Here is a 16,989-nt window from a genome sequence, read left to right on the forward strand (position 1 = left end):
GAGAGGGAGAGGAGAGGTGGGAGGATGGAGACTGGCTAGGGCGGGGTGGTGGTGGCATGAAGGAGATCGGAGAGGTCCACAGATCACCTGACCCTGTGAAAGCCTGGCTCCAGGTTTTGTTGGGACGGATCCATTTTGGTTTTGTCCTTCACCCTAGGACGAAACAACTGGTCCTGAGATTGGTCTTTACTCGTAACGCAATGACCTCTGGCTTTTCAGCTAAAAGCCCAAGATGTTTAACAAGTCCCTCTAGATTGGCAGGGCGGTTTTTTTTTCCCCCAGAGGGGTTCCTCCAGGCACTAGGTAGATGCTGAAGTCTTACCTGACTCTCCCATCCTGCTTTTGCCTGGGCTCCTTGGTATCTCAGATTGGGCATGTGTGGTTTTCGAATCAGCCAAGGACCGAGGGGAAATTTCCATGCAGGAGTTGAGACAAGGCCCTCCCTCTCTGAACCCCTCCTTTTCAGGATTCCGCACTCAATTTCTAGCCACTCTGGCAACCTTCAACTCTGAACTCTGCCTCCTCAGTCCTGTAAAATCTGGCTACTTTCTGCTTACACATTATGACGTCTGTAAACTAGGATGTAGTTTTAGGAAAAGGTCGGTTAAATGTGGATCTCCCAGAGTTTGCTTTCCTTCTTCCCAGAAACAATTCTTGTCGATTTCCAGCCTGTTTCTGCCTTGAACTTCAGAGCCCAGAAGGTTTTTTTTTTAATGCATATTTTGTATCCAGTATCTACAGCAAGATAGCTCAATCAAAACAACTCTGCTAGGAGTGCTACTGAAAAGCACATCATCTTTTTGTGAACGTTTTAAATCACTGTCTTGGTCTATTAATTTATCTAGGATTGTGAAGTGGGAATATGCTAATTCTATTATCCCCTTTTTATTTATTACCTGGACTATACCTTCAAAGAGAAATTCTCCCTCATCTTCTACTTGGTTACCTTGAGGTACAGATCACACAGGAAAAGTAAGATAAATTCTTGATGTCTCCTTTCATTTATTAATTTTCAAAATAATGAGTTGGTTCCTTCATATCTCTCATAGGTAACCAATTAGATTTTCATTTTTTAGTACTGTCATGAGCCCATTCACTCAAAACTATTTAATATGTTGCAAAACTGCAGTTACTATTCTTCCTTACGCCATCATATTTCCATTTTGGGTCAGTGAGAGCCTGCTCAGTTTTTCAAACTTCCATCTACTGATGTAAGTTGCTCCAGCTTTTAATAGCTTTTACGTTATAAAATGCATGTTTTTATTTTTTTAAGTTGATATGAGTTTCATAATTGTTGACTTGCTTCCATTTATTACATAGAATCCATCATTTTCTCTTAAACAGTCTGGATTTAAGCAAATAAACACAATAGTTTCTATGTTATATGTAGTTCCTCTATTTCTATAGCTCTCTTCTCTTCCGATCTTCTCAGCTGTCCCTGTGTTCTGTGTCTGACCTTCCACAGGCTGCACATGCCACCAGGTTGGTGAGAAAAGCCCTCCAGAGGCTCACCGACCCCGCCCCCCTTCATTCATTCATCTATCCGGAAGACTTGTACTCAAGAAGGAACATATGACTATCATACAGTATCACATGCGCCTTGTATGATCACCGGGAGCAGAACAGCTATTCCGGGAACAGGTGAAATTGTCCTCTGCTACAAAAGTGAGGTGTCAGAGAAATGGTCGGAGACAGTGATTTCTCTGCTGACAAAAGGTGACAAGTACAAGACTTATCTCGGTAGAGAGATGAAGGCTACACGTGTGGTGATTGCCCCAGGGAGTGCACAAAGATCCTGGGTCTAGAAAAATCATGAAATCATGGCATGGTGTAGAAATGGAAATGGTTCAGGATGGCTGGACAGTTGGAGGCTGTTGAGGATGAGGGAAGAAGGTCACGGAGAACAAAATGAGGATGTTTACCCAAGAACTAGGAAGAGGAACTTGGGATTTACATAAAGGACAACTGTCGCAGTGGTTCATCCACAGTTAGAGAATATCCTTTCCTGAGACTTCACCACCACTCCCTCTGGACATCTCCCACAGTTACTTCCACTTGGTTTTGCTTCCCTTCCCTGCCTCTGTTTACCATTGTTTACCTTCCTTTGGGACATTCCGTAGAGTAGTATTTCTATACCAGCAAACATTTTCTCTTCTTTTTCCTTCTTCAACAAGTTATTTCCTTGCCCACATCTCTCGTCTAGCTCTATAAACATGTTCACGGCTGCTATGGCCAAGACATCTGAAATTTATACTTTCTCTTTGAACCCATAAAATTTAGCTTCTCCTTCTCTCATTACTCAGGAAACAACTTCCAAGTTTTCTGACATAAAAGTAGAACATGCTCTTTGATATGGATTTTCCATTCACTTGATATTCCTTCATAACAAGTTACGGCCCTAACTCACCCAGACAGAGGGTAATAAAATGATGTGTGGCTCTCACAATAGCCACGGTCCCTGCAATATTCATAGGAGCAACTTGCACCTGTAACTTCAGTGAACACAGGCAGGAGGCCCGGGTATCGGCATAAAAATGCATGTTACCTGAAAAACGGGTAAAGGGTCCACTTTAATTATCATAGAAATGCATCTCTCCTTTTCAACGACATGAGTAGTTGTCCAAAGACAGCACTTTTTACTTTTATTCTTAACAGCAATGCAGTAAGTGGGAAGTCATGATTTCATAACAGTGATATTCACATAGGTTTCAATTATCCACCTTCGACTGAGAGCATTTACGGTTCCAACCTTCTGTATTCCCCAGGCTGGCCTTCAAGGAGTCAACAATGGAATTAACGATCTCCCCAGTGCCCTCTCAGAGCTCTTCACTCTCCACTGGCCCTCCCAGCATGGCACCACTTTCCAGATGCTTGTTCCAGTCTGGTAAGTCCGGGACCCTCCCATGCAATCACTAAGCTCTCTTAATTCAACATCCCCGGTACATTTGAGTCTGATTTGAGACATGAGACCCTCTCTCCTGATTGCGGGCCCTCTGGTTTGAGGCCCCACTGTCCCTGCACACGTGAGATCGGAAGCCTCCCAACCGAGCTGCCGCCTCCAGTGTGCGCCCTCACTTTCAGCCCGAGTGACCACTCTCAGATATAAACCCACCCCACCAGCAATTCTCAGCTCTGTGCTCGATCGGGGTACACGCACCCCCCCCCCAGGCTCCCACGTGAAATCATCTGCATTTTAGTTTCAAACTTCTTGCTATATACATTCTTGCATTAATCTCAATTCATCAACTACTTCATTCCTCGCATCCTCCATTCAGGCTACAATATTTTACATTGACTTTGTATAATTTTTATGACGTTGCCTCTTCTGACCCCTGGAGTCAAACACCTCATGTTAGTTGCTGTAAATGTCTGTTTTTACATATACCCATGCACCCCTCCCCCACAAAACTCCACAGCTCCCTTTCTCTCACTGACATTAATAAGCAAGTTGAGAGCCAGCTCTGGAGGGTCCCCATAGACCCCTGTGACAGCTGTCACACATGGTGGTCTTGCAGGTTACCTTGGCAACACATACATTGCTTTTTTTTACTTTTATTGTACAGTACTATGAATTTTGTTTTGAGTTTTGTAACTTTGTAGCATTTTAGATAATGTTGCATTTGTGCTTTTTTGCACAGAGTTGAAGAACTATATTGAATAAACCTAGGGTTGAGATGCAAACAATATTATATATAACAGTAATACAAATCAAAACCACAATGAGATACCACCTCACACTAGTCAGAATGGTTAAAATTAACAAGTCAGGAAACGACAGATGCTGGCAAGGATGCAGAGAAAAGAGAAACCACCACACTGCTGGTGGGAATGCAAGCTGGTGCAGTCACTCTGGAAAACAGCATGGAGGTTTCTCAGAAAGTTGAAAATAGAGCTACCCTATGACCCAGCAATCACACTACTGGATATTTACCCTAAAGATACAAACATAGTGATCTGAAGGGGCACATGCACCTGAATGTTTATAGCAGCAATGTCCACAATAGCCAAACTATGGAAAGAACCTAGATGTCCATCAACAGGTGAATGGATAAAGAAGATGTGGTATATATACACAATGGAATACTATGCAGCCATCAAAAGAAAAGAAATCTTGCCATTTGCGATGACGTGGATGGAACTAGAGGGTATTATGCTTAGCGAAATAAGTCAATCAGAGAGACAATTATCATATGATCTCCCGGATATGAGGAATTTGAGAGGCAGAATGGGGGGATTGGGGGGTAGGGAAGGAAAAAAAAATGAAACAAGATGGGATCAGGAGGAGATAAACCATAAGAGACTCTTAATCTCACTAAACAAACTGATGGTTGCAGGGGGGAGGGGGGAAGGGAGAGGGTGGTGGGGTTATGAACATTGGGGAAGGTATGTGCTATGGTGAGTGCTGTGAAGTGTATAAGCCTGGCGATTCACAGACCTGTACCTCTGGGGCTAATAATACATTATATATTTATAAAAAATAAAATAAAAATAAAATAAATAAAATAAAAGGGAAAAAGATAAAAATAATTCCCAATTGTTAAGAAATATACATTATTAAAATTTATCCCTAAACCCAATAGCTAGTAGAATTCTCTTTCAGCAAGTGTCAATAAGTACTTAAAAGGCGAATGCATGTATGATTCATAGAGCTGTCAAGAGCACAAGCTTTAGAAAGTAATGGATGTGAATTTAAATCTTAGACCTAAAACAGGCAGTCTGTGTAATCCTGGACAGAGTTCTTGATTTCTCTAAGGTTCACTTTCCCCCACATCAGGAGACTTGAGCAGCCTGGTATACACCACTCTTGAGTGAGTGGCTCAGGCAAATCCCAGGAAAGAGTCACATTAACTTGGTGCAAGCAATGTGGACGCACAGGTGCATGCAGTCCTCCAGGCCTTCACAAGAGGCTCAATGAGCTCCCAGCATGGACAGGTGTCCTGGGACACCGTCCCAGCACAGAGACCTAGACCACTCCCCAATACCACTTCTTTTTACAGGGATTGTAGGAGAATGACCTTGTGTATCTGAAGCAAATCCAAGCTGATCTTGGATCTAGGCTATCCAGGGGAGTTGCAGACAAAATCCTACAGCTGTGTTCGTGGGCGGAGTGCACCCTCGGCCGTCCTTCTGAGGACAAGGATTGCTGACGGTCCCACCCATTTCTGTACCAGCAGCCCAGAGCAAGCCACAGGGCTCATTCAGCAGACAACTCTGGTCCTCTCCTCTTGCCCCTGCATAAAATGGTAATATTCATGCCCCCACTTCACTGTGTTATTAGGACTCGAATCCGAAAATGCCTAGAAAGAAAACATCTGATACAAATGAACTATTTCATAAATGATGGTTTAGTAAATTCATGCTTTAGTAAATTCGTATTCTGCAAGGCTGATACCATGAACAGGTGGAGAAGAGAAGTGTAACCGAAGAATTAAAGTCCATTTGATCAAAGACCCTCCCTTAAGGCACTCACACCCAACCCACCTTGAGGTTATTTTAGGTTACCTATGAGAATACTTCTCCATCGTTTATATGTTTTTCTCTTATCCTAAACTATACAACAGAGTCCCGTCATATCCTTTAACCATAGGTGTTTACATTTGAATTAAAAACTTGTCGGCCCTCAGGATTGCTCCTGCGGCGGTAGGGCAGCGAGAAGAGGAAGCTGATTAAACATGTGGCCAGTGCCTCACTGACAGGGACAGCAACAGAAGTGGCAGGAAGAAGCCTGCTCCTCGGGGCCACAGATCAATGGAAGCGGAGGGCGAACAGGGTCACCGTGGAGCACACGGCAGAGAGAGGCCAAAGGAACCTGTTCCTCAACAGTCACGTCCATGGGGACATCACGAGGGTACTTCCGTTGTGGAAAAACAGTATCAATAGTCTTGTTCAACTGATGTTGAATTGACATCCCAGACTGAAGGTGTATTAAGTGGAGGAAATGGCTTCATATTTCTAAGACTCTCTTAGATGCGTGATTTTTAGGATTAAGTTAGAATGCCTATAAAAACTCTACCTGACAGAGAGTAAGTACTCGAGAACTGTTAGCTATGTTTATACTGCGATAAATGAATATTTGGCAAGGCGCATGCTCCGAGTAAGGAGAGAATGCAACTAGAAATACAAAGCATTGGAAATTTGTTTCGCTAATTATCCACCGTGTAGCATGGGCTTTACTATACTCTATGATCCAAAGACAAAGAAGATGACTGTCTGGGTTCTGTGTTCCAGAACTGCACTTTGGGGTGGGATATGTTTTTAAGGGATGATCTTATTCAAATGGATTGTTGCAAAGGAGGCGCTAACCCATGATAGAAGCGGCTACGCTGAAGCGTTGAGGCCAAGAGATTGAACAGGCAGACAGAAGTGGGCTGTCCATGGCTCCTCTCTGGGATTTAACAGCTGGACGGAGCCTGAGCTGGCCGTTGAGCTCTGGAGTTGGGCAGACCTGGCTGCAAGCCCAGCTCGGTCACTTCCCATCCGTGTGGCTTGAGCAAGCCATCTGCCCTGAGCTTTTACCCACTGTTTGCAAAGGCAGAGAACGGAGTAGTTATCCTAAAACATGTAACCAGACTTCTAAAAAAAATTACAAACTACCTGTTAATAGAATGTTAGACATATAATAAGCACTCAAGAAAACATTGTTATTTCCAGTATTAAAAAATTAATGCTATTGGGACATGCCTGAGTGGCTCAGTCAGTTAAGTGTCTGTCTTTGGCTCAGGTCAGGAGCCCAGGGTTCTGGGATCAAGCCTCACATCAGACTTCCTACTCAGCGGGGACTCTGATTCTTCCTCTCACTCTCCCTCTGCATTTGCCTCTTTCTCTCTCAAATAAATAAAATCTTTTAAAAATTACACTATTAATATTAGTATTACTGCCATTATTATTATTATTATTATTACTATTGATATTTGTGATCACCATTCTGTAGGCCCTGGCAGGAACAAAAGGCTGGTCAGCTGACCGTTGATGCTAGGAAGTGGACGGTTCGGGGTGCTGGGAACATCACCAACCAGTGCAAGGAGACCCGCAGTCTGTACACCGTGGTTTGTCTGTCTGACAGAGTTTAAACCATGTCAGCAAGTTGCCTGCCCCCTGCATGACATGCCTTCCCTTCCTGCAAATAAAGTGAACCAGAACCGAACTTGACTTACATCAAAAAGTGATAAAATGTGTGTGAAAAAAGGCTTTCATGGCTAAAAAATAAAGGTTCACTAGAGGAAGAATGATAGAGAAGAACCGAACAGTCCTGGGCTCTTCTCCAGATTCTTCTGTGTGTTAGGCATGAGATGCTGGGCAAATTACGGAATGTCTCCAAACCTCAGACTGCTCATCTGATAATTGTAGATCATATTAACTAACTCATTTTTCCATAATAAAGGAGCATCTAACAGGATGGTGTGGCTTGAGGTAGGCTATCAATAACTCTTAGGCCCCTGCCCCACAAAAAGATATAATAAAACACTTCATTAAGAGGAGACTAAGTGAAATCTGTGGTTTCTATCATTTTTTATGTGAAAGTATTTCAAACACATTTTATATTTTGGCAGAGGTCTTTACCTTTTCTATGAATTTATGCCGAAGGGACAGCACGTTTATAAGTGAGTTATGTGGCATATTATTTTTAGGCTGGAGAGACAAACATTCTTTCAAGTCCTGAAATTTGACTGGTCATACTAAATGGAACACCGTATCTTTTATTAAATTCAGGGTGCCTAAGTGAAACATCATCAAATATAGTCCATGGCGGGGAAACTCTTAATATTTGAAAGTCGGGGTCCAGCTAATAATATTAGATTTGGATAAACAGATTCACACATGTCTATAAACAGGTATCTGTGTCTGTTTATCTCTGTATGGATCGATCTATCTATAAAATGCTTCCATGTCTGATTTAAAATATAAAGCCAAACGCTAAAGTCAATACTGCCATGTATGGGCACAAAAAAGCTTTCCGCAAAAATCATTCCTGTTTTTCTATCTCTTTACATAGCTATGAAGTCAATTTCAGCATACAGGTTGGCTTTCAAAACATCTCCTCTGACACGTATGCCGGTGTGATGGATAAACAAACACTTACTGTATGCACATCCGAACACCTCGATCCGCATTCCGATTCTGCCCCTGGGGTTCCACTCTAAAGGGATGAAGCGCAGGAACCGGGCTTTGATAGAAGGCTGGAGTCTGTAGTACACAACACTGTCTGCATTTGCATTTCCTGAAAAGCCCTAAAAGAAAAGGGAAGGAAGGAAATCAATGCATCTGGAGAATATCCGTTTCACCCCATGACCTTGAATGTCAATGAACAATGCCTCACGTGCTTTTTTCCTGTAAAAATGGCTACCTGCTTCAAGAAAATCATATTACCAGTTACGCAGTAAAGCCACCCCCCCCCCAATCCACAGAAGGTACGATTGCCCAGGCTTCTCTTTATATTGACAGTAGCTGAAATTCCACCTTCCCCATTAAACCAGCTTTCAACCATTTCAACCTTTCAACCTCAATAAACTTTGTTTCTATAAAGTTCAGATTAAACTTAAAAGGTATTAACATTGTGAACAGCACCCAAAAAATTTGAAAAAGTCTTCTTCCAGTATTCAAAAAGTAGGGTCTGATTCAGCAAAGAAGTTGCCTGTATCACCAATGAATGATAAAACTTAGGACGTTTCTGTTGTTTCATTTTCTCCTCTTGTTACTATATACAAGAGTATCTCCCAGCACTCCATTCAGAACACTCTGATACAGACTGTTCAACTTCAGGGAGCTGCCAGATACGCACATTAAGAATTGCTACACATCAAAGTTATTTAATAAAAAAATAATAAAACCAAAGCACCTGTATTTAAAAAAAATGGGTAAGGGAAATTGGAAGCAATAATAATTTGGAAAGACCTATAATTAGACTTACAGACTCTAGAATTTGAAAGCTAGAAAGACCTTGAGAATGGCGCTAAGCTAGCACAAAGTGAAGATGAGGAAATTAAAGGTCAAAGAGGTAGAAAATAAGGGCATCTGGGTGGTTCAGTTGGTTAAGCATCTGCCTTCAGCTCAAGTCCTGATCCCAGGACCCTGGGATCAAGCCCTGCCGACTCCCTGCTCAGTGGGGAAGCCCGCTCCTCCGGCTCAAATAAATAAAATCTTAAAAAAAAAAAAAAAAGGTATAAAATAACCTTCCGGCATTTGTAAAACTACGTAAGGTGAGACCCAGAGCTACCTTCCTTCCGCCATAGCAGGGTACATCTGCCTAACACAGAGCTCGCCTGCAAAACGGACATAGGACAGTGCCTGGCATGAGAGCGGCTCTGTTTACACCTTCATGCCCAAAGGTAAGGCTTCAGGGGGGAAAATGTTAGAGGGAAGCAGAAGTTGTTCTCAATAATTTGTATTTTTTATCTCTTCTTCTCCTCTGCTACCCATCCTCCCTTCCTCTTACTTCTTTTTCTCCTTCTCCTCCTCCCCCTTGTTTTGTGTTTTCCCCCCTCTTCTGTAACAACCAGCATATGCCAGAACGAAAAAACGATCTGTTCAGGCTCTCGGTAGGTCTGCTGACCATGACTGGGCCAGCGCGTAAGGTCAACCTCATGGACGTTGCACAAGGTGAAGGTGAATACGTTAGGAATACCAATACATAGGAGTCTGCTCATTTACCTACTTTTCTTTCTAGTTTACAAATATCACTTTACCAGCATTTACTGAAACATTTTTTTTAAATGTTTGTTGTTTCATAGTCAAACTGATTTGATTTGACTCCCCTTATCAATCGGTTCTCTACCTGCTGCCCTCCCCCACTCTCACCAATACCCCAGGTACCCAGCTCTCAGGCTCGTGTACCACAGGCCTTCCGATGGTACTTCCAAATGATATCCAAAATCGGGGCCTCTGTCTCCATCTCAGCTAGGACCACCCAGTTCCACAAAGCATTACCTCCCCTGAACTGCCTCAGTGACCTGCTCCTCACCAGTTTTATTCTCCTGCTCCCTGTCACCATCCCCATCCACAGGCCCCATCTCTCCCCCTCTGAGCAGTCAGGAATATCTTTAATGGCAAATCAAATCACGTCACCCTCACCCACTTAGAACAAAATCCAAGCTCCTTATCAAACACACAGTCTTTGACAACACCCTCCATTATGCTTTCACCACACCGTGCCCCCCGGAACAACCAGGCTCGGTCCTACTTGGAGCCTTCGCAGCCACTGTGCGTACTACTCTGAAAGTTCTCTGTACAGCCAGTCCTCTTGACCTTTTAGGACTTGGTCAAAATATGACCACCTAAGTCAGACCCTTTCTGATCACAGTTTCAACAGCAGTGTCCCTGGCATACCCCTGCATCTGACCTTCCAGTTTTATCTTGCTCATATTACTCATTATTTGGGGTCTTCTTTCGTCTGACTACCTCGTCTGTTGATCTCATCCCACTAGAAGACCAGCTCCATTAAAGCATGGACCTCCAGTGGCCTCCATCCACAGTACCCAGAACAGGACTTGGCTCGAAGTTCTTCACAATAAAATATTTGTCAGATGTGTACATTTGGGAAAGACTGTGCTAAAAACAAAATAAAATTCAACAAGTTTCTCGATTACAGACCCTCTCGGAGCATGTCAAACGTGAATGTGCGTATTGCTTTGTATCTCCCGTGACCAAGTCATCCTATTAGGCCCACATTCCTACCTACTGTTTCCTACAACACAAATAGAAGAACACCGTTTAAACCCACAGACACTTTAACTCGGATAAGCAGACCCTTCTAGAAAGCCCCATTCCTTCCACTAGTCAAAAGTTTACACTATGGGCACTGGGGTGTGTGTGTGTGTGTGTGTGTGTGTGTGTGTGTGTGTGTGTACCTGCTCTTCAAACAGGGTGAGGTGCATCCAGAGTAGAGGCCCTGGTCCACCACCATTCAGTTCTAATCAGACCCTCTTACACTCCAGTTCTCTTTTCCCGGGTGCCACTGGCAGGCTAATACAATTTTGATTTCTTTCAGTGAACAGCTAGATGATGAATCAGATAACCCTCCCAAAGATCTCACATTTTTCCAACATTAACGTACGTTCACAGATTTAGACAGATGCCACTATGATGATCTCAACATCTTAAGGGGGTAGGAAAAAAGATGCATAGTGGCAGTGGCAACAGACAGGTAAGCGGAATGGGGAGGTCTACCAATGGCGATCTATCACATTTCACCTGATCGATTTATGAGGTATTTAAATTTTAAGAACATAAGGAAGAAATATACGGTGCTTAGCTTGTATATCTAATAAAAATACCTTGGCACATTCAAAATTTTAAGCAGATTTTTCTTACAAAGGGCAAGGAGATTGTGAGGTAGAGGGTAATGGATTTTTAGCACAGTCCAGCCATAGCTGGATTTTTAAAACTGAACATGTATTAATTGTATAATAATTAATAAAATGAAGTAAGATGGAGACATAAGAAGTGTGTGTACACAGACACAGAGCAGGCAGAATATTATTTTGTAATGCTCTGAGTACCTCAAATTTAACTTTCTAGTATCAAGGTCATTAGGGGAATATGCACCATTACTATTAATTAAATATTATTTAACTGAACTGTAATATAAGTCTTGTCTTGCACCCCATGTTGAAATTTTTTCACTACATAAGATAACAAAGATTCTGCTGTGGAATTCTGTATGTAATGGGCATTCAGTGTTAATGAATGAAGCGTGGGGTTGATGTTACATAACCTTGTAGGTTAACAGTTCTAGGCATATTATCAGGTTTCAAATGTATTTCCTTTGCCTAAGAGATATTTCTCAATTTGATGTGAAGATTTTTTTGATACCATCACAATTCATAAAAGAACACATGAATTTAGGGGTTCCTGGGTGGCTCAGTTGGTTAAGCATCCGACCCTTGATTTTGGCTTGGGTCCTGATCTCAGAGTTATGGGATCAAGCCCAGTGTCAGGCTCCAGACTCGGTGTAGAACCTGCTTGAGATTCTCTCTCTCCGTCTCCTTTGCCCCTTCTCCTGCTCATGCTTTCTAAATAAATAAATACATAAATAAATAAATCTTTAAGAAAATAAAATAAATTTCTAAAAAGAACACATGGATTTCAATTGTTCTTTTAAAAACATAATTTTACTATGTGGCTGTTTGTCTTCCCTTTTATTATACAGATTCTGAATTTTAGCGTCTGTCAGAAATACCTGAGGAACTGTTTAAAAATGCAATTTCTAGATCCTGCACCTCATGCACTAAATCTGGGGGGGGGGGGGGGGCCTGGAATCTGCATTTCTAATGCATACCAAGCCCATTTGTGCTGTTGGTCTTTGGCTGGCTTTGAAATTTTTTCTGGCTTGTGGATACACCATGCTCTTTTTCCCTCCCAACATTACTGCAAAACTTTTCAGGGAAGGAAAAGATTTTAGAAGAAGGGTTCACCTGGGCTAACCTCCAAAGAGAGAAACAAGGAGCAAATGTGTTCTGGTATCCACCCAAAGATCTTCAGTGCGTCTCAGCATCCGGTGCAGAAGAACCTGCAATATTTCCATCAACCCTGTAGAGTAGTCATTCTTGTACCCACTTTAAAGAGGAGGATAATGAAAATTACAGAGGTTGTGTGCCTAAAGCCACACAGCTAGGAAGTGGCAAAGATTTAATCCCAGGCTTTTCTGACCTTACAGCACATTAATTTAGCCAAGCTTTGAGTAGACCTCACTCTAACAGAACATGAAAGCAAGCCAAGAATCCACCCTGAAGGAAGCCTGATATTTTATTGGAAGCTCCCCCCTGCCTGCTTTTTCTCATAATTTCCATTTAAAATCTTTGACACATTGAGAGTAATGCGACTTAGATGATTGCTGAACGTAGTTCTACCAGTTAACGTTTATAGACAAAAGGATTTTTCTATAAACATCACATTTTCTCAAAATTATTGGAGTAGAAAAATAAAAGACAAATGTTCAATAATCAATAGGACTCTTGCATAAAATGATAACCTCCTAAAAGATAGAGAATGTAAAAGAATATGCCAGTATTTCATCAACTATCTGAAATATCTACAAACAGAAGTACAGTGATGTGTCTTATGTGACAAAAAATCAAAGGACTTTAATTGTATTTTTCTTTTCTTTGAGGCTTGATGATTTTCAAACTCAATGAGGTATTCATAGATGATTTAGAAATGTATTTCTAACCGAGGTAATTTATGGAGTTAATGAATTAAAGTTTTTTGCAAGACTTTAAGTATTTCCATAATGATTCTAAAGTTTATGAAGAGGTATAATAGCATTAATCTATTTTATCAATATTAATTGAGCAACTCATCTATGAAAGTCAAGATGCATAAAGGGAAATGCCCATATGGCAGTTCATAGGGGATCCAAAATGCTGCTATAATAAATCAGAAACATGGGACCACTTACAGGTAGTATACAGCAGGCTACATAATTACGTAAAAATTGGTTTTGCTCCCACCAAAATAAACAGCAATACTAATATAAATTCAACATGACAAGCAGGCAAGCATGTAAATCCCCTGACCTCTCCTGTTGTGAGAATTCATGTGACTCATATATGACCTATTTCCAAGTACAACGCATTGTGACACAGTCAGCTGACATGCAGACACTAAATGCATCATAACGACATGCTGTCTAATGGAAGTCAGCCCTTTGTTCTATGACGTTGGTTATAAATATTTACCAAGTGTGCCAGTGTGACTCCCAAGAGGTTGTCTAGTCTAAAAACCAAAAAATGCAAACGAAACCAAAGAAGAAATAAGAACTCCTAAAAGGCAGGGAACTTGCTAACATAAACCCAGATAAGAATAACTCTTAAACATATGTTGGACAAGACTATTGTACCTATATGTATAAAAGCTGATTCTCTTGAGTGTGAATGTCATTCATTTATTGTAACAGAGAAATAGCAATGAGAGTACAGAAAGCAGATTCGAAAGTTTTGTTCTGTGTATATAACAAATCTCACATTTCAAAATAATACAGAATTTTATTAAATAGAATTATTTCTACCATCCCTCTCTGAAAATATTCACAATCTTTAAAATATTTATTTGAGGGGATATTAAATTGTTGGCAATATTTCAGTAAGGCCCATACCTTAGCCATTTTATTAGAATCTGTGGAGACACCAAGTTGTAAAATACACTGTTTCGGCCCTTTTAGCATAAAAATGTTTCAATTCTCAAGACAGCAAGATCAAATGGCAAGAGTGAAAAAGCATGTGAAAGATACAACCTTGGCTGTAGTTTGTAACTATTGTTCAGAAATAGCAATAAATTGTTTTATGGAAGATATGCAGACAGGTCATTACCCTTAAATTTATACTAGGGTAATAATATATGTTGAATTTAGTGGAAGTCTAAGGTTTTATTGAGATGAAAAATATCTTGAGCTTAAAAAAATAATCATATTATGGTTAGTAGACTAGGAAATTCTGAACAATCCTCCTGCTAGAAAAACTGTACAAAATGGAAAACAGGGAGTGAAGTGCTAAAAGACAATAAAACATTAAATGTCCAAAATCTGGAAGAAGAAGAAAACCTATGGAAGTGAACCCTACTTTTAAGACCCTTTACTCTTTCTAGGATTGCTGAAGAGAACCTGAAATATGAAGCACCTGAGGAGATCTTTTTACAAATTCACAGGGTTAAAGACAAAATCTTAGTTCTAGGCCCCCCAAGGATGAGAAAACCCTATAAGCTTCCTACAGCTTAGGACACAGGGTAAGTGAGAGACAAACAACTCCTTAAGGGACTAAAATTCAGTCTCCTGTCTTCTCAATAATATTAAGATGGTCAGAGATGTCTAGTGCTCATTTCCACCTGCAGAACCCAATGTAGTTACACTCTGTACAAAGATATCCTTCCAGGTCACAAGTTGCTCATTCTTCAAACATGATGTCCCATACACCACAGAAAGTAATAAAGCAGCAGCAAAATCTGTTCTTAAATGGAAACTCAGAGAGATGGGGCATGGAGGTAGTGAAGTCAGTTAAGTGTCTGACTCTTGGTCTCGGCTCAGGTCCTGATCTCAGTGTTGTGACCGAGCCCTGTGTCAGGCTTGCTGAGCCTGGAGCCTGCTTGAGATTCTCTACCCCCTCTCCCTCTGCCCCTCCCACTCATGCTCTCCAGCTCTCTCTCTCTCAAATAAATAAATAAATTTTTTAAGGGAAATTCAGAGTCTTGGATACACAGACATATATATTAGTAAATAGAAAAAGTATCAGCTCTGTATTTAAAGACCTTGGATATTATTCATGTTCTCTACACAAGAAAGCTGCACAAACTTAAAATCATGGACTTTCTTAGACCTATCAGAACACTGAGGTTACAGGCACTATGGACTACCTTGTGTCCTTCCAAAACTCACGTTGAGGCCTAATCCCAACATGATAGTTATCTGAAAGTGGGACCTCTGGGAAGTAATTAGGTTTAGACGAAGTCATGAGGGTGAGTCCCCCCTGATGGCAGTAGTGTCATAATGATGAGAAGAGAGACCAGAGCCGGATAAAGACACAATGAGAAGGCTTATATCTACAAGCCAGGAAGTGGGTTCTCACCAGGAAGTGAATCAGCCAGCAACTTGATCTTAGACTTTCCAAATTCCATGACAGTAAAAAATTAATGTCTGTTGCTTAAGCCTCCCAGTCTATAATATTTTGTGACAGCAGCCTAAGCTGAATGAAACACATGGCAAACTGCCACCCTGAAATCTGGAGACACAAGACCATCCAAAGAGCCAGAGATGAGATCTGTCCACCTAGAGCAGAAGCCCCTGGTGCCATAAACTGATAGGGCTGCTTATCGGGTAATATTGATAAATTTACATAGGCTGAGGGTAGACTGGCATGAGAGAGAGAAACTCTTGAGGACCACAGTCTTAGAGGGCCCCCACATTTCTGTAAACTTGACTTCCAGGAAACTTTTCATGCTCTTTGTGAAGATCAGAAAAAGATTCCCTCCCAGCTCTGGCAGAGAGGAGAAGGTAACCATTGCAAAATATGCCTGGAGTGTTCTGTACACCAAAGGCTTACTGTCCAAGAGAAGATTTTGCCACCAGAGCCTCATCCCAATTAGGAAAGAACATTCCTCCTACACTGGTTTCCTACTCTCCCTGTCCCACCTAAGGGAACAAATAGTTCTCAGGAGTCAGTAGCCAGGAAAAGAAGTAAGGGGCAAAGGGAAATAAGCCACACCACTAGAGAAACACTAGTGAAGGTCACAGTCCCAATACAGAGACCCACTAGAAACACTGACATTTAGCTGGAATATTATAGAATGCTCTCATCCTTCTATCATATCATACCAACAGAACTCTAGTATACTAACAATAGCTGAAAGAACTAGAAACACAAACTGCCTTGGAAGAGGACCCCAAAGTCAAGAGGAGAGGCAAAAACAAGAGTCCTAGATGAATTTGAAGCCTCTGGCACCTGTATCACCTACAGCAAACATTAAACACAGCCCAATTCCTTGCCAGATTAATATAAATCCTCACACCAAAAGAAAACAAACAAACAAACAAACTATTCACTTCAGTTCCCATTGCTAGATACAACATGTCCAGATTTCAGGAGAAACTGCAAGGCATGCCAAAAGGAAAAACAAAATTCTGCAGAGACAAAACAATCATTGGAACCAGTCTTACATATGTCTCAGATGTTGGAGTTATCAGACTAGGAATCAAAAACAACTGTGATTAGTATGCTAAGGGTTCTCTTTTTTCTTTTTTTTTTCCATTTTATTTCTTCTCAGTGTTCCAGCATTTATTGTTTATGCACCACACCCAGTGCTCCATGCAATACATGCCTCCATAATACCCACCACCAGGCTCACCCAACTCCCAACCCCCTTCCCTCCAAAACCCTCAGTTTGTTTCTTAGAGTCCACAGTCTCTCATGGTTTGTCTCCCCCTCCAATTTCCCCCAACTCGCTTCTCCTCTCCATCTCCCAATGTCCTCCGTGTTATTCCTTATGTTCCACAAGTAAGTGAAACCA

At 41.4% G+C, this 16,989-nt stretch overlaps 1 protein-coding gene across 2 annotated transcripts in view; it reads right to left on the reverse strand.

Annotated features, from left to right (window-relative positions):
* The window catches only part of CNTNAP4 (contactin associated protein family member 4), a 260,192-nt gene that overhangs the window by 108,092 nt on the left and 135,111 nt on the right, over positions 1–16,989 (reverse strand). For both annotated transcript variants that reach the window (XM_045989410.1, XM_045989411.1), the window contains exon 4: positions 8,081–8,228. In XM_045989410.1, coding sequence (XP_045845366.1) covers positions 8,081–8,228 — 148 coding nt within the window. The remainder of the gene's footprint in view (positions 1–8,080; positions 8,229–16,989) is intronic.

This window comes from Meles meles, chromosome 19 (assembly GCF_922984935.1).
Source record: "Meles meles chromosome 19, mMelMel3.1 paternal haplotype, whole genome shotgun sequence".
In the NCBI taxonomy this organism is placed as follows: domain Eukaryota; kingdom Metazoa; phylum Chordata; class Mammalia; order Carnivora; family Mustelidae; genus Meles; species Meles meles.